This window comes from Stegostoma tigrinum, chromosome 25 (assembly GCF_030684315.1).
Source record: "Stegostoma tigrinum isolate sSteTig4 chromosome 25, sSteTig4.hap1, whole genome shotgun sequence".
NCBI classification, from domain to species: domain Eukaryota; kingdom Metazoa; phylum Chordata; class Chondrichthyes; order Orectolobiformes; family Stegostomatidae; genus Stegostoma; species Stegostoma tigrinum.
The window spans coordinates 51,880,745-51,899,267 of NC_081378.1; the positions used below are offsets into that span (position 1 = coordinate 51,880,745).

Below are 18,523 nucleotides of genomic sequence, written 5' to 3' on the forward strand. Positions count from 1 at the left end.
CTCCTGCAGTGCCACAATGATGCCACCCTAAGGTTGCAGGAACAGCAACTCATATTCTGCTTGGGACCCCTGCAGCCCAATGGTATCAATGTGGATTTCACAAGCTTCAAAATCTCCCCTCCCCCTGCCCCCCCACTGCATCCCAAAACCAGCCCAGCTTGTCCCTGTCTCCCTAACCTGTTCTTCCTCTCACCTATCCCCTCCTCCCACCTCTAGCCGCACCGCCATTTCCTACCTACCAACCTCTTGACCTGTCTGCCGTCCTCGGACTGACCTATCCCCTCCCTACTTCCCCACCTATGCTCACCTCTATAGGCTCCATCCCTGCCCCGTTAACATGTCCGTCTCCTCTCCACCTATCTTCTCCTCTATCCATCTTCGATCTGCCTCCCCCTCTCTCTCCCTATTTATTTCAGAACCCACTGCCCATCCCCCTTTTCTGATGAAGAGTCTAGGCCCGAAACGTCAGCTTTTGTGCTCCTAAGATGCTGCCTGACCTGCTGTATTCATCCAGCTTAACACTTCTCGGATTCTCTAGCATCTGCAGTTCCCATTATCTCCTGCCCTGTCTGTGTGTTTAACTGCCAAATTGAGGGTTGCAACTAATCTGTTTCTTCTTTAAATGTGACATCACCTTTCTGTGATGATCAGACACAATAACGCAGGATAGGAGTTACACTATAAATGGGACTCATGATTCAAAGTTACCCCAGACCTATTCTGTACAATCTTTGAATCCAAATATTTAAAATACCCTGACATTTGACGTACTATCTTAAATTCCACTTTAATCAGGATAACTACACATTTCTCAAATTCCATATTATTACTCTGTAAGGATTCATCAACACACATCATGAAAAGTCCCTGAAATTTCTACTTTTGATGTCAATAAAATGTCATATGATCTGCGTTTAGTTAAACAGAATAAGCTTTCAACAAAACAGATCTCACAACAGACGTAACTGAAAAGATCAATACATCTGTTTCATTTCCATTCTGCAGGCTTGCCTCATTTGACAGTTTCAGAAGCAATTGTCATAAGCCTAGCTTCCTTTAGTTGATTCATCAATAACCTTACTCCATCATAAGGTTAGAAATGGGGATGTTCACTGATGATTATGCAATGATCAGAGCTATTTGGTACAGGTATTGAAGGAATCCATGTCCATATTGGGCAAGAACTGAACAATATCAGGGCTTGTGTTGATAATTGGCAAAGAACGTTTATGCCACATAATTGTGAGGCAATGACCATCTCAAAGAATAGTGTGTCTAACTATATGAATTTGACATTCGATGGCTTTATCATTACCAACTTCCTGGGGTTACTCATTGACCCAGTTCAATTTCTGGTCAATGTAAATACTGTGACTACAACAGCAGGTCAGAGGCTGTGAATTCTGCAGTAGGTGACTCATCTTCTGACACCTCAAAGCCAGTCCATAATCTGCAAGACACAAGTTGTAATGGAATACTCTCCACTTGCCCAGAAAGGTGCAGCTCCACCGACATTCAATAAATTCAACACCATCTGGGACAAAGCAACCTGATTAATTGTCAGATAATAAAATGTGAGGCTGGATGAACACAGCAGGCCAAGCAGCATCTCAGGAGCACAAAAGCTGACGTTTCGGGCCTAGACCCTTCATCAGAGAGGGGGATGGGGAGAGGGAACTGGAATAAATAGGGAGAGAGGGGGAGGCGGACCGAAGATGGAGAGTAAAGAAGATAGGTGGAGAGAGTATAGGTGGGGAGGTAGGGAGGGGATAGGTCAGTCCAGGGAAGACGGACAGGTCAAGGAGGTGGGATGAGGTTAGTAGGTAGATGGGGGTGCGGCTTGGGGTGGGAGGAAGGGATGGGTGAGAGGAAGAACCGGTTAGGGAGGCAGAGACAGGCTGGACTGGTTTTGGGATGCAGTGGGTGGAGGGGAAGAGCTGGGCTGGTTGTGTGGTGCAGTGGGGGGAGTGGACGAACTGGGCTGGTTTAGGGATGCAGTAGGGGAAGGGGAGATTTTGAAACTGGTGAAGTCCACATTGATACCATATGGCTGCAGGGTTCCCAGGCGGAATATGAGTTGCTGTTCCTGCAACCTTCGGGTGGCATCATTGTGGCAGTGCAGGAGGCCCATGATGGACATGTCATCTAGAGAATGGGAGGGGGAGTGGAAATTTTTTGCGACTGGGAGGTGCAGTTGTTTGTTGCGAACTGAGCGGAGGTGTTCTGCAAAGCGGTCCCCAAGCCTCCGCTTGGTTTCCCCAATGTAGAGGAAGCCGCACCGGGTACAGTAGATGCAGTATACCACATTGGCAGATGTGCAGGTGAACCTCTGCTTAATATGGAATGTCATCTTGGGGCCTGGGATAGGGGTGAGGGAGGAGGTGTGGGGACAGGTGTAGCATTTCCTGCGGTTGCAGGGGAAGGTGCCGGGTGTGGTGGGGTTGGAGGGCAGTGCGGAGTGAACAAGGGAGTCACGGAGAGAGTGGTCTCTCCGGAAAGCAGACAGGGGTGGGGATGGAAAGATGTCTTGGGTGGTGGGGTCGGATTGTAAATGGCGGAAGTGTCGGAGGATGATGCGTTGTATCCGGAGGTTGGTAGGGTGGTGTGTGAGAACGAGGGGGATCCTCTTGGGGCGGTTGTGGCGGGGGCGGGGTGTGAGGGATGTGTTGCGGGAAATACGGGAGACGCGGTCAAGGGCGTTCTCGATCACTGTGGGGGGCAAGTTGCGGTCCTTAAAGAACTTGGACATCTGGGATGTGCGGGAGTGGAATGTCTTATCGTGGGAGCAGATGCGGCGGAGGCGGAGGAATTGGGAATAGGGGATGGAATTTTTGCAGGAGGGTGGGTGGGAGGAGGTGTATTCTAGGTAGCTGTGGGAGTCAGTGGGCTTGAAATGGACATCAGTTACAAGCTGGTTGCCTGAGATGGAGACTGAGAGGTCCAGGAAGGTGAGGGATGTGCTGGAGATGGCCCAGGTGAATTGAAGGTTGGGGTGGAAGGTGTTGGTGAAGTGGATGAACTGTTCGAGCTCCTCTGGGGAGCAAGAGGCGGCACCGATATAGTCATCAATGTACCGGAGGAAGAGGTGGGGTTTGGGGCCTGTGTAGGTGCGGAAGATGGACTGTTCCACGTAACCTACAAAGAGGCAGGCATAACTGGGGCCCATGCGGGTGCCCATGGCCACCCCCTTAGTCTGTAGGAAGTGGGAGGAGTCAAAAGAGAAATTGTTGAGTGTGAGGACGAGTTCAGCTAGACGGATGAGAGTGTTGGTGGAGGGGGACTGGTCGGGCCTGCGGGACAGGAAGAAGCGGAGGGCCATGAGGCCATGTACCCGGTGCGGCTTCCTCTACATTGGGTAACCAAGCGGAGGCTTGGGGACCGCTTTGCAGAACACCTCCGCTCAGTTCGCAACAAACAACTGCACCTCCCAGTCGCAAACCATTTCCACTCCCCCTCCCATTCTCTAGATGACATGTCCATCATGGGCCTCCTGCACTGCCACAATGATGCCACCCGAAGGTTGCAGGAACAGCAACTCCTATTCCGCCTGGGAACCCTGCAGCCATATGGTATCAATGTGGACTTCACCAGTTTCAAAATCTCCCCTTCCCCTACTGCATCCCTAAACCAGCCCAGTTCGTCCCCTCCCCCCACTGCACCACACAACCAGCCCAGCTCTTCCCCCCCACCCACTGCATCCCAAAACCAGTCCAGCCTGTCTCTGCCTCCCTAACCGGTTCTTCCTCTCACCCATCCCTTCCTCCCACCCCAAGCCGCACCCCCATCTACCTACTAACCTCATCCCACCTCCTTGACCTGTCCGTCTTCCCTGGACTGACCTATCCCCTCCCTACCTCCCCACCTATACTCTCTCCACCTATCTTCTTTACTCTCCATCTTCGGTCCGCCTCCCCCTCTCTCTCTATTTATTCCAGTTCCCTCTCCCCATCCCCCTCTCTGATGAAGGGTCTAGGCCCGAAACGTCAGCTTTTGTGCTCCTGAGATGCTGCTTGGCCTGCTGTGTTCATCCAGCCTCACATTTTATTATTTTGGAATTCTCCAGCATCTGCAGTTCCCATTATCTCTGATTAATTGTCACATCATCAACTACCAAGATAGCAGCAGAGTAGGACTCCTCAGCCAGAGCTCACCTGCTCCCTCTTTCTTTTATTATTTTTCTCTTTTTGTCTTTGTTTCCCTTTTTTGTTCTTACCACCCGTCCTCAACCCTCAAATGAATTTGTTGCAGACTCCTAGCCTAAGCGTGGACTCCTGGCCTTGGTGTAGACTCCCAGCTTTGAGGTGAAGCCAGCATAGCCTCCTGGCCTCAGTGAGGACTCATGGCCTCGAGGTGAATCCAGCGTGGACTCTCAGTACTTCTGACCTTGATAGCCTCGAAGAGAAGTCTGGCACAGACTGGGAGGCTAGGTGCTGGCATGAACTGCATTGGAATTGCTGCTATTCTGAAGTTCTTAGTTTTTTTTATTTTCCTAACTTATTCCAAAGAATTTGAACTTAAGAATCTGTACCTCGTACATTTATACCTAAGGCAGCAGGTGTAAGTAGTGACTTGTAAATTTTTCGCTGTAACCATGTCAGTACATGTGACAATAAAAGCTAATTCTAATACAAATTCATCTTCAACATTCACTCCCTTCACCATGATGCACAGCGCCTGCAGTTTGTACTATCTACAAGTCACTCACTAGAGACTCCTTCAACAATAACTTACAAACCTGTGACATCTACCAGAAAGAAGAAGGGCAGTAGAGCACACTGAAGCATACACCAGCCTGACTTGGAACAATATTGCTCTTCCTTCACTATTGCTTGGTCAAAACCCTGGAACTCCTTTCTAACAGCATTGTGGGGGTACCTACAAAATCATGGACACCCAACAGTTGAGGCAGTCCAGATGTGTTGTTCAAATAAAGAGTGCCCATCACAACATTCGACAAGTAAAAATTTTTTCTTATATTCTGGCTCCTTTACTTCATTGATACAAAGTGCACTTCTCCCTTGAAGCTCTAAGCTGCTCTCAGACTCTCCTGGCTGCTAGCCAGTGTACAAGCACATGCGCATAAATGTCTACTCAACTTACTTTCCAGTCAGACATTCACAGAATCCCCTTTCTCCAACCCCCTTTACCTGTGCTCACCCACGAGCCCCTTCCCAAACCTTGCATTTTCTCAGAAGTTCCTTTTCCCAAACCCGCTTTGCCAGGATCTTGACTTCAACCTTACAATTGCCCAAGCACCCTTTCTACCCTGCCCAGACACTCCTATATCATGGACTTAGTTTCCTACCTTCAGATCTGAATTTGCTGCTGCAGCTGTCGGCCCTGACTTCAGACCACCTCCCCAGTTCTGAGTCAAGTCTGTCACTGCTCCGAAATACACCCTGCCACAATTATCCATCTTTGGAAACCAGACAATCGTCAGACGAATTTACCAATCTGTGTCAGACCGTTTGTGTGCATGTATGCTTTGGTTGCTACTGAAGCCCATGCCTGGGCACAGAATGGGAAGCTAAATGCCAGGACAATCTCATAAAATCTGGAATGGTTTGTTTAAGGGGAGATGATGGCCTTGTATTACCACTGGACTGTTAATCCAGAGACTCAGGTAATGTTCAGGGGACCTGTGTTTGAATCTTGCCAAGGCAGATGATGGAATTCAATTAGTTTGTAATAAAGAGTTAGATAATGACCAAGAATCCATGATTGTTGTAAAAACCCATCTGGTTCATTAATGTCCTTTCGAGAAGAAAACTGCGATCCTTACCTGGTTCGGCCTACATGTGGCTCCAGATCCACAACAATGTGGTTGACTCTTAACTGCCCTCTGGGCAATTGGGAATGGACAATTAATGCTGGTCTAGCCAGTGCTGCCCACATCTTATGAATGAATATAAAAAAAACCCAGCTGACTTGTACGTATAACTTGTATGTGTTAACATTAATGATATAGCTGGGGGCTGGTGTGGAGGTGAGCAGATACATAGGGATGCATTCATTGGATAATAATTTATGTACGTATAGACAGGGTCTTCAGTAGATTTTTAGTCATAGAGTAATAGAGCTGTACAGCATAGAAACAGACCCTTCAGTCCAATTCGTCCGTGCCAACCAGATATCCTAAATAAATTTAATCCCATTTGCCAGCATTTTGCCCATACCCCTCTAAATCCTTCCTATTCATAAATGGATCCAGATGCCTTTTAAACGTCATAATCCCACCAGCCTCCACCACTTCCTCTGGCAGCTCATTCCATACATGCACCACCTTCTGCATGAAAAAGTCTCCCCTTAGTTGCTTTTTATATCTTTCCCCTCGCTCCTTAAGCCAATGCCTTCTAGTTTTGGACTCCCCCGCTCTGGGGCAAAGACCTTGCCTATTTACCCTATCCATGCCCCTCATGTTTTGATAAACCTCTATAAATTCACCCTTTAGCTTCCGACACTCCAGGGAAAAAGGCCCCAGCCTATTCAGCCTCTGTCTGTAGCTCAGACCTTCCAACGCTGGACAACATCCCCAGAAATCTTTACTGAACCCTCTTTAGTTTCACAGCATCCTTCCTACAGGGGGAGACGAGAATTGCACACAATATTCCAAAAGTGGCCGAACCAATATTGGATACAGTTGTAACATGACTTCCCAACTCTTATACTTAATGAACTGACAAATAAAGTCAAGCATACCAAACACCTTCTTCACTATCCTAGCTAGCTGCCACTCCATTTCCAAGGAACTACAAAACGGCACTCCACAGTCTCTTTGTTCAGCGACACTCCCTAGGACCTTGTCATTAAGTGTAAAATGCAACACCTCACATTTATCTAAATTAAACTCCATCAGCTACTCCTCCTTTTTGATAATTAAGAGATTAGTATCATGCAAGAGACTAGGGTTTAATTCTCCAAAGGAAAATAGTTGCCCTCTATGTTGTTACCCATTAAAGGTGGGGACAGTTTTCCTAACACTTCTGAACTTTGGGGTGTGCGGACAGGCAGGGAAGGAACTTTTTTGATTACCTAGGCCTGGACAGAGAAGCTCAAAATAGTTCCAGGCAGTTGAGGAGGCTTTTAGGCTTGATAACCACTGAAGAGTGGCCAGCAGTGTTAATGCCCAGGAATCCTTAGAGAGCATGCACACAGTATCCAATGGTATACTTGAGGCTTTCCACAACTGATGGGCTCAATAAGGGCTGGACTGCATTATCTTCCTTGATATTGTCCTTTTAATGTATTAGTTAAGCTTGTTTTAAAGTCTTGATTTTCAGTTGCATTGATCTTTAAATTGTGGTTCACTAGTTAGTTAGTTTTGTTCATTTGGTACTCGAGAGTATAAATTGTCACTTTGGGCACTTGTACTTCATGGTAGAGTTAGGAATAGTGCATCTTTGATGCCTCATTTTGTTATGAAATCTAAAATATGGGTAAGGATGGACTTGCTCATGAAGTTTGAAGTTTCATGGCAGAGTAGTGATAGGATGGAAACTACTCACCACTTGATTCTGCTGTAGTCCTGACCTGTTTTCTTTTGTTGTATCTTACTTGGAGTCAGTTATGCTCCTGCGGGATCCTCATCACTAAGAGGATGACTGCTGTTGCTGCCTCAGGCTCACAGTTGCACTATCTGCGTTGGATGTGGTAGGTGTGTGGAAGAACACAGAGGACAAGCATAAAAGACTTACTTTTTAAGATCTTAAGCGTTTGTGTTATGAGTCTGTCTGGGAGAGAGATCAACTCCAGGGTTCTCTCCCATTATTCATTACCTGGGTGTTTACTCCTTGATCCTACAGGTTTCTGTCACCTTTCTTCTGATGAGTTGACAGTGGTATTAAGCTCAGAAACTTGGCAGTTTATCCTATTCAACTTCTCTTCTGACAGTTATATTTAATGAGCAGGTGAGGGAAGGTGAGAAAGAATGAAAGTTGTTCAGGCATGTGAAGGGAACAAAAACAGAAACAAAAACAAGAAAAAGTGTGCAGGTAAGCCTTGCTGCCCATTTTACTTCATTATTTTGCTTGACTTTGAGTGGGACATTGAAGGAAAATCCAGCCAACAGTGCTAATCTATGCCAAAGCATATGCTCTAGCACCAAAGCAAAAGTGTAGTATTTGGCGTTCAGTTAATGATAGAAAGTGCCATCAATTCTGCGTTTGGAGGTCTCAGGGCACAGAAGGAATTGTGGCAGTTTCCAGGATATCTTGCACAGACGTGCATAAAAAAATTCCAGTGGTCACATACCAGCTGACATTGATAGAGTGGAATCCCTTCCAGTTAACAAAACAAAAGCTGCCGGTGTACTGATGGTGTCTTGATTGCTGCTTGTGTGCAGTCCGTGCAAGTATCCAGCCAACGCGACAAGATGTGAGAGTCCTCTGACTGTCTTCATCAGCAGCAGATGCAAGCCCATGACAAACATGGCATTGGTTACCTGCAAAACACATTTGTGGACAGTAGACACCAAATGCTGCAAGGGTCATCAGGAGACCCCTGGAAGAAGCCAGAAGCACACAAGTTCAGGGCTGTGGTGACTTGAATACATGGCCAGCTGGGTGACTGAGAAGAACAACTTATTTTAGAAATTTGCAGATGTCGGCATTGACCTGTTGTGAAAGCCTGAGCTTCCTGACATACCATTGCTTTCTAATTCTTAGTGAGTTGAACCCACTGCCTGTATGTTCTGTGCTGGTAACGTTCCCTCCTTTTGAGTAGGTGCTCTGTATCCATTCCCACTGTCCATATTGTTCTAGAGAAAGCAACTGCAGTTGAGTTTTGCTGCCATTGCTGGTGACGGTGCTGCACCTTTTACTTCTCATTGAAGCTCAGCAGTTACCTAAGCTGCTCCAGTGCTGCACAGAGGCTGACAGCAGATCAATGTAAGGGCCAAGCCAAGAGAAGTGACTTTCAAAAGGTTGGGAATCACCTGTACAATGAAACTAAGTAAACTCACACTTCTCACGTTATGCTCCACCTGTAACCTTGTTGTCTACGCATTGACTTGTCTATATGTCTTTACAGTCTCTCTGTGTCCTTCTCACAACCTGTGTTTCCAATTAGCTTTGTATTTTTGGCAAATTTAGACATGTTTCTCTCTGCCTTATAATTGGAGAATCTGGAATTGTTTTCCTTTGAGCAGAGAAGATTGAAAAGGGACAATGTTGAGGTATATAAAATTATGAGGGACACTGATAGAGTAGACAGAAAGCAACTTTTCCCCATGATGGAGAAATCAAAAGCAAAGATTTAAGATAAGGAGCATGAGGCTTAGTGGAGATGTGGGGAAAAGCTTTTTCACCCAGAGAGTAGTGTAAACCTTCATAACATTTAAGAAGTGTTTAGATGTGCAGTTGCGAAGTCTAAGGGCCAGTGCTGGAAAATGGGATTAGAATCGTTAGACGATTGCTTTTGACCAGCATGGACACAATGTTCCAAAGGGCCTTTTTCTGTACCATATGACTAACTCTATGTCTGTTTTTCAATTCATCATTATAGATTAAGCAGTGCCCAACACAAGTAAGACTACCAATAAAAACTGCTCTAACCTTGAATTAATCTAAATTTGAATGAACAACATTCCATACAACGGTGGTAGATTCTGCTGGAGTGAGAACTAACACCCAAACTGCTGAAATAAAGAGAAATTATATCTGTAGATGGCTGTGCTGTACCTGATCCAGGAAAGCTTTATGTATTGGGTGCCTGAAATACGGAAGTGTTTATTTCCAGATTTCACAATGAACCAAAAAATTAACTGTTAAGGCTAATAACAAGCTAAAACAATTTATTTTGGTGCAATTTTTGTTGTTTTTGTCCTAATTAATGTTCTCCTTTAATTTCTTACAGTTGCCCTGGCCACACAATGCCACAGAACATCTTTTGGCAGAAATGTTTCATGGCAGTGCAGCCCAGTTCCTTGCCATTACAGAGGCCTTGTCAAGCCGAAGTAGACGTGTGCTACAGACAAGGCCTCCTTTTCCTCCTGAACATGAAATATTTGATGTGACAAATGAACTTTTCTTAGCAGGACTGCTAATCCTCTCAGGTGTGTTATTACAGTTTGACATCAACATTGCACATCATTGTATTTTCTTTACAGTGCAATAACTGCTGTATTGTTTAGATTTTTCTGTAGTGGTGATTATTTTTATGAAGGGCAGAATTATAAAAGGGCATAATGCAGAGAAGAACCCAAATTCATTTTTTGGACTTATAAATAGTTGGTACAAATTGCCTATAGATTAAGGAACATACAAGCAGAAGGAGGGCATTTATGTCCTTGAGTCTTTTCCACCATTCAATTTGGTGATGGCTGATCTACAAAACGCCATTTGTAGAAAAGAGTTCCAAATCAGTAATCAAATTGATAAGGGTAGCCTCAAGGGAGAGTTCGAGTTCATTGTATGTATTAGAGATTTTTTTCTTGGAGCAATATGTTGTGAATCCAACTAGGCAGACTATTCTGGATTTGGCATTGTGTAATGAGGTGGGATTAATTAACTAAAGGACACTTGAAGAAAGAGTCATTGTAGCATGCTGGAATTTCAAATTCAGTTGGAGGATGAGAAATTGGAGTTCCACATTAATGTTAGGAATTAAATGGAAATAATTACAAAGGCAAAAGGATAGATTTGGCGCTGGTGGAATGGGAAGAAAAGGGAAAGGTAGATAATGAACAGTGGTAGATATTTCAGGAGGTACTGAATTGCAGCCAACTAAAATATATTACAGAAGGAAGAAATGTTGCAATAGTGGAAAAAAACATGTATTGCAAAGCAAGGATGTTAAATATAAAATTAAGATAATATTGCAAAGGTGAATGGCAGGCTGGAAGATTGGGAAACCTTTCACCATCACAAAAATGTTATTAAAACATCATTAAAACAGCAAAGATAAAGTGTGAAAGAAAACTAGGTAATATATCAAAATGAATATCAAAAGCTTCTATAACTATATAAAAGGGAAGAGAGGAAAGTGGAAGTTGGTCTGTTACGGGATTAAATTGGGAGTTAATAGTGGGGAACACAGAAACTATGGGGTTATTAAATCACTATTTTGCTTCAGTTTTGACTGTGGAGGACACTAGTACCATCTCAATAATAACAAGCAATGCAGAGGTTATAGAAAGTAAGGAAATTAGAACTGTTGGCAGATAAGATCACAGAGCCTGATGGCCTATGACCTAAGATCTTAAAGGAAGTGGCAGTTGAGATATTGTGTCCTTTGTTTATAATATTCCAAAATTCCCTGGATGTGGGCAAGATTCCAGTATATTCAAAAAATGCTAATATAACACACTTATTCAAAGAGGGAGGGAGGCAAAATCTAGGAAACTATAGAACAGTTTAATGTGTCATTGGGAAATTGTTAGAATCCATTATTAAGGAAGTCATAACATTTGGAAAGTCAAAATACAATCCATCAGAGTCTGTATGGTTTTATGAAGGGTAAATTGTGTTTGACTAATTTGCTAGAGTTCTTTGAAGAGGTATATAATGGGGATCCCGTAGATGTAGAATGTCAACTTTCAGCACAAATTTGATAAGGTGCGATACAAATGGTTAATGCATAATGTAAGACCACATGGGATTAGGATTAATTAGCTTGGATAGAGGATTGACTATCCACAGAAAACAGAAGGTTTGGATAAATCGGTCTTTTCCTGGCTGGCAAGATGTAACTAATAGGGTGACACAGATTTTTATCCAAATATTTATAATCTGTATTGATGACTTGGACACAGGGAAAGGACATAATACAGCCAAATTTGCAGATGATACTAAAATAAGTGGGAAGGTAAGTTGCAATGAAGAAATAAGAAATTTACAAATGGATATGGATAGATTATGGAGAATGAGCGAAAATTTGGCAAATTAAGTTTAATGTGTTAAGTGTAAGCTTTTCTATTTGCTTGGAAGAACTGAAAGGAAACTTATTATCTAAATGGAGAGAAACCTCAGAATGCTTTGGTGCAGATTGATCTGGGTATCCTTGTGTATGAATTGCAGAAAACTAGTATACTGGTATAGCAGGCAACAAGGAAAGCAAATAGAATTTTGACATCAAAGGAATAGAGTATTGTGGTCAAATGACCACAGGCCCGAAATTGGACAGAACCGGAGAAATTAGGCCTGACAGAAAGTTGGTCAACTAAATTATACAGCAGCAAGCAGCTGTTGGCTACAGAGAAAGAGGTCACAAAGTTTCAGGGGGAACTAGGTACAACCATCCTGAAGTTTCTATATTGGAACAGTATTGAGCAGTAGAGAATGAGGGGGTACATGATTAAAAATCATAAAATTATGACAGATATAGATAACAGGAACTTTTGCCTTTGGTGGAGGGATCGATGACTGGGGTAGGTGCATAAATTTATGATAAGTGTCAGGAGGTTTAGAGGCATTGTGAGAATTTTTTTTCATGTGGAGGGTGATGGGAATCTGGAATTCACTACTTGTAAGGGTGATAGAGAACATAGAACATAGAACATTACAGCACAGTACAGGCCCTTCGGCCCTCGATGTTGTGCCGACCTGTCATACCGATCTCAAACCCATCTAACCTACACTATTCCATGTACGTCCATATGCTTATCCAGAGGTAGAAACCTTCACAACATTTAAGAAGTGCTTAGATGTGCACCAGCGATACCAAAGCATACAAAGCTATGGGCCAAGTATTGGAAATTAGAATAGAATTACAATGCCTGGGATCCAAACAGTCAGGTGCTTGTTTTTTACTGGCACAGACTTGAGAGGCCTTTTTCTGTGCCGTGGACCTCTATGACTGTATTAATTGATGAAAAATCCATTTGGAAAGGAAGTCTGTCAACGTTATGTGTTCTGACGTCGATGTGACTCCACACATGACAACCACAGACATGTGGTTGATTCATAAATGACCCTGAAATGGCTTCGAAAACCATTCAGTTCAAGGGCAATTAGGGATGGGCAATGAATGCTAGTCTTGTTGGTGATACACACATGAAAAATAAAAAAGAAAGTTTAACGTACTGTTTCTGCTTTCAAAATCTGTTTCTCTGGCAACAATGCAGGAGCATTTTGACATGTTTTTGGAAATAATCAATATAAAACTACTGAACAATTGAATTTGGGCTGCACATAATCACGTATGAAGATGGGAAAGATATTGAAATTTGTGTTTTTTTTAGGTGGTGCTGGTAATACTCAGCTGAACGCAGCTGCTTGCACAGACCCAATTGGTGGGGTAACCAGAACAAGTCCCCTTATAGAACTTGCAGCTGCAGGTGAGAAATATTGTACTTCTCTGTGCAGCAAAGAATCTAGGAAACAAATGTCAATAAAATAAGAAGACTTACAAATTTCAGACAGATTTTTAAACGAGTGTCTTAGATTTGCTGATTCAGTAGTTGTGTAACGTGCAAACCTTGAGTGTTTTTTGAAATACTTGCTACAGATTTCAGTTTTGCGTAATTATTTGCATTCTCAGAATTCAGTAGTGGTAATTGATAAGTCTGTATTAGTCCCACCTGATGAGAGGGAATTGGGCATGTAGGCAATTAAAATTGTTTGGGGTAACTTGCCTTCTGTGGAGTCAAGGAAGTATACCCATGGCCTATCTGCAGGCTACTTGGTAATTTACACATGCACAGTCCCAGTGTCATCATTTGGACTGATTGCAATATGAATTTCCCATCTGGCCTATCTGGTGATGAAACTCAAAAGAAGCCCAAAAGGGTAAGATTAATGTTTTAATTTTAACTACATGTTGATCTAGGAGGCTGCTTCTAACGTTCTTTCTGCCTGCAATCAATATTCATTGGAATCCAGATTCATTCATTTGCAGACATACTAAACAATACAATTGCTGTGTTTTTAGAGATAGTAAGAACTGCTGATGATGGACTCAGAGATAACACAGTGTGGAACTGGAGGAGCAAAGCAGGCCAGGCAGCATCAGGGGAGCAGAAAGGGAGCAAGATGTTTTGGGTCTGGACTGGATTTCCTGAAGAAAGGTCCTGACCTGAAACTTTCCTGCTCCCCTGGTGCTATGCTCCTCCAGCTCCACACTGTGCCATGTTTTTATGTTCTCCTCAATAGTTTTGACAGTAGGAAGTGATCCAACTTTAGCAGGCAGCAGGAACCAGGGCTTTATTTTCCTGCTCTCAGCCAAGTAAATTGCTGCTATTGAGAATGCTGCCCCTATGAAAGATGGTGACCTGTCCCCCAGCAGCTCATCATTCTCGGCGGTGCCTCTGCTAGTGGTGGCCAATGCACCTGGTGGATTAAACTGCATTGATGGCGTTCCTTCTCAAACTCATGTTATGGGGTTTCTGGAGGCTCAAGCAGGGTTTGGTGAGGTAGCAGGAGAGCTGCTGAGGGCAGATGCTGCTATTGCCACCTCTGACGATCAAAGAATGCTCGCGAAAGAGATGTCTCAACAACAGCTTACATAGTTACCCTGATAGACTCATGTGAAGTGGGCCTGTTCAGATGGTAAAATTCCAAGAGAGACAGGAGGTGGCTCTTAATTTAGCCACATGTGGGGCCAGTTGTTCTCCAGGTAGATAACAGGCACACCACCTGTCAGTGCTATTTTGACAACATTTCTGGCTGTTGTCCAGACGGTGGTTTCTGCCCATAGGTTTTGATTTTTATTACTTCTGGTACAGACGGGAGACAAAACAAGAGACTATCAATCAGTGTGTATTGTGTGAGAAGGATGGTTAGCATCAGAAACAAATTGCACTTTAACAGAATTTTAACCTTTTAATTTGCTGTACAGAAGCATGAGGAAGCAAATTTAAGACAGTGGTATATAAAGAGATGTAAAGATAGTTGACCAAAAGCTTGTCAAAATAAACAGGCCTTGAATTAAAGTTCAGGCTCTGGTTCAAATTAAATGCTGTGGTTGTAAACATAGTTTAGCCTTAGAAAGTGGTTGGGGTGGAAATGGTGTCTGTGGCTAGTGTTACAATCCTGTAAAGATCAATATCAGTTATCAGATGAACTTCCCTGTGACTGCCAGGAAGGACTGCCAGAAAGAACTGCAAGATGAGATTTCCTGTTTTGATTTTTTTACTGTAAGACGCAAAGCAAAACCAACATAGACTAAATATTACTTAACAGGCAACTAATACACCGAACTAAAGGAAAGGTAATTTTATGTTAATCCATTAATGCAATATAAAACATCTTACAACTCCTTTTGCGGTGCGTTGCACTTTTAGCAGATGTAACAAAATATTAAATTAAGCACCAGGTTACTCCCTGATTTCTAGTAGATTCGGGTTAAATCTTCCATTATCATTCAAAAATTGCTCAGCCTGATTATTCTAGAAAAAGCTTTCCACAGTGAGGGCCACCTCAGCGACTCCTTGTTCCCTAACTTGCCAAAAGTCTAACCTTGTCTGTCTTTTTCACTTTGAATGGAAAACAAGACGTTCTACTTGATTGCTAACACAAAACATGCTATCCCTGTTCTGGACAGCAGAAATTGTTTTTGTCCTTTGTGTCAATCTCCAAAAAAGCAATTTGACATTTCTGTTTCCATTTCCGGGGATAAACTGGTCACTAATATCCATCACAAACCCATTGACTCCCACAGCTACCTGGACTAATCATCCTCACACCCAACATCTTGTAAAGACTCCATCCCATTTTCTCAGTTCCGCTGTCTCAATTGCATATGCTCAGCTGAGGCCAACTTCGACAAGGGAGCGTCCAAAGTGACCACCTTCTTCCTCAACCGAGGATTCCCCAGCCCCGTTGCTGACAGGGCCCTCAACCAGGTCTGACCCATCTCCCGCACTTCTGCCCTCACCCCTTCTCTTCCCTCCTGCAACAGTGATAGGGTTTCCCTTATCCTCACCTACCATCCCAGCAGCATCCACATCCAGAAAATCATCCGATGCCATTTCCACCACTTCCAGCAAGATGCCACCACCAGACATATATTCCCCTTCCCTCCCTTGTCTGCCTTCCGCAGGGACTGTTCCCTACGGGACACGCTGGTACACACTTCCTTCACCCCCAGCATCTCCCCACAACCCCTACGGCACCTTCCCCTGTAACCGGATAAGGTGTAACACCTGACCATTTACCTCCTCCCTCCCCAGTATCCAAGGGCCTAAACATACCTTCCAGGTGAAGCAACACTTCACCTCCGCTTCCCAGAATCTAGTCTACTGCATTCGCTGCTCACAATGTGGTCTCCTCTACATTGGGGAAATGAAGCGTAGACTTGGCAACTGTTTCGCAGAACATCTACGTTCTGCTCGCAAAAAAGACCCTGAACTACCTGTTGCCTGCCACTTCAATGCACCACCCTGCTCCCTGGCCAACATCTCTGTCTCTGGCTTGCTGCAGTGTTCCAGTGAAGCCCAACGCAAGCTGGAGGAGCAACACCGCTTGGGGACCCTACAGCCCTCCGGACTCAATATTGAGTTCAATAATTTTAGGGCCTAAAGCCTCCCGTGCCCCAGCCGCCACCCCACATACCAGGCCTTGTTAGCACATAGCCTGCCACTATGCACCCCCTGTTGTTAGTCACTAACAGTCCCCCTTAACAACTATTCACCCTCCCAGCCTGATTGTTTGCAACTCCTTTATCTGTCCACCTGTCTTTCTCTCTCTTTGGGCTCTATCCTATTGTTTACTCACCATCCCAACCACCTCCCTTTTTTCTACATATAAACTGACGTTTTCCCAACCACCATCAGTTCTGAGGAAGGGTCAGCGGACCTGAAACGTTAACTCTGCTTTTTCCTGCGCATATACTGCATGACCTGCTGAGCTTTTCCAGCAACTTTGTTTCTGTACCACAAACAAAGTTGTTGTTTGTCCCTTTTTCATTTTTGAGGTGTGAAAAGTCACTTACTTTTCAGTAAATTGTCAGTTTGGGTTTCTTTCTCTGAGCCAATCAAGTCACAGGGACTTGTCTTTGGATAGAGGTTCCATATGATCACTGTCTCCTGTCTCCCTATCTAGTACATTCTGTTTCATCTTAAAAGAGGCATTTAAGAGTGACTGGATAAAGTTCCACATTCATAACACTGGAATTGGAATTAATGGTGAGGAATGAAATAAATAAGGAGAAGCTGCTTGCAGTGGCAGATGGTTTGTTAACTGGAAAGTGCATCTTTGAGATGGTGAGATGAGACAAAAATACATATGCAATGAGTGTTTCTGTTCTGAAATGTACTACCATAAAGAATAGTGGAAACAGATTCACTAATGATTTTCAAAAGGAAAACGGATAAATACTTGAAGGGTAGCATTTGTATGGAAAGAACAGGGCACTGGGACTAAGTGGATAGAAAAATAGAATCATACCGAACAAAGTCCTTCACCCGTTAAGTATACACTGCCAAAGTTATACTTCTGCCTGCACCAGTTCCACTTACTCACTCTAAGCCTATAGCCTTGAATATTGTAACACTTCAAGTGCTCATACAAGTACTTTTTAAAGATTGTGAATTTTCCTGCCTCAAATACCCTCCCAGGCATTCCAGCTCCCACCAGCCCCTGGGTGAAAACATTTTTCCTCAAATCCCTTCTCAACCTCTTGCCTTTCACTTTAAATAAAGGTTGGCAGGCTTCCTTCCCAAAAGGACATTAGTGAGCCAGATGAGACATTTTTACAACCACCAACAGTGGCCTTATGGTTGCTCATAGGTTAGCTTTCAATTCAAGATTCTTTTCATTAAATTCAAATAGTTTCTTCTGTCCTTTATTATACAATGATTCTTTGCAAAGCCAACAAAGCTCTTTATGAAAGTGAATTATATTCAGAAAATCTAGAAATGTATTGAAAATAATTATGATATTACTGGATAGTAGTGAAAAGCAATCTGCTTTCTTGATTAGTGTGACCTCTGCATTTCTTTCTTTAACCTGGCCCATCTGTGACTGCAGTCCCAGTTTCCTCTTAAATACTTTGTGAAGTGACCTAGCAAGTCATGTAGTTGTATCAACCTAATAGAAGGAACAAGCAATAAGGTCAGAGATAACAAAGTGTGTAGCTGGATGAACACAGCAGGCCAAGCAGCATCTTAGGAGCACGAAAGCTGACGTTTCGGGCCTAGACCCTTGCTAGAAATGCCAACATCCCACGAATGAAAAATAAAATCACACATGCTTATGCAGTATTTCTTACTCTTTCTTCCACTTGATGTTTCTAGGTGAAGACGGTGTGAGTGTGGAAGCTGCAGTGAGGTTTGCAAAGACTGCATTTTGCTATGAGCACTTGGAAGTATTCGATATCATCATTGCACCACTTCTCAGTTTCTTAAGGGTAATGCTTGTACTGATAAACATGGTGAGCTATGAACGGAATCAGCTGTTTTTCTTTCAAGATTGTACTTTTTCTTCCATTTTTAGAAAAATGAAAATCTGGGCTGGAAGAATTATGAGCTTGATTTGGATCTACTGATTGCTATGGAACCGTTTATTTCATCACGCAAACCCAAGCATGGACTTACTGTTGGGGGAACCTGTTCAATAGGTGAGTCATTTTAGGAGCTTACAACAGAAAA

At 43.5% G+C, this 18,523-nt stretch overlaps 1 protein-coding gene across 1 annotated transcript in view; it reads left to right on the forward strand.

Annotated features, from left to right (window-relative positions):
• The window catches only part of LOC125463059 (cilia- and flagella-associated protein 54-like), a 437,943-nt gene that overhangs the window by 49,132 nt on the left and 370,288 nt on the right, over positions 1–18,523 (forward strand). The window contains exons 9-12 of the mRNA XM_048553715.2: positions 9,853–10,051; positions 13,178–13,273; positions 18,170–18,282; positions 18,369–18,492. Coding sequence (XP_048409672.2) covers positions 9,853–10,051; positions 13,178–13,273; positions 18,170–18,282; positions 18,369–18,492 — 532 coding nt within the window. The remainder of the gene's footprint in view (positions 1–9,852; positions 10,052–13,177; positions 13,274–18,169; positions 18,283–18,368; positions 18,493–18,523) is intronic.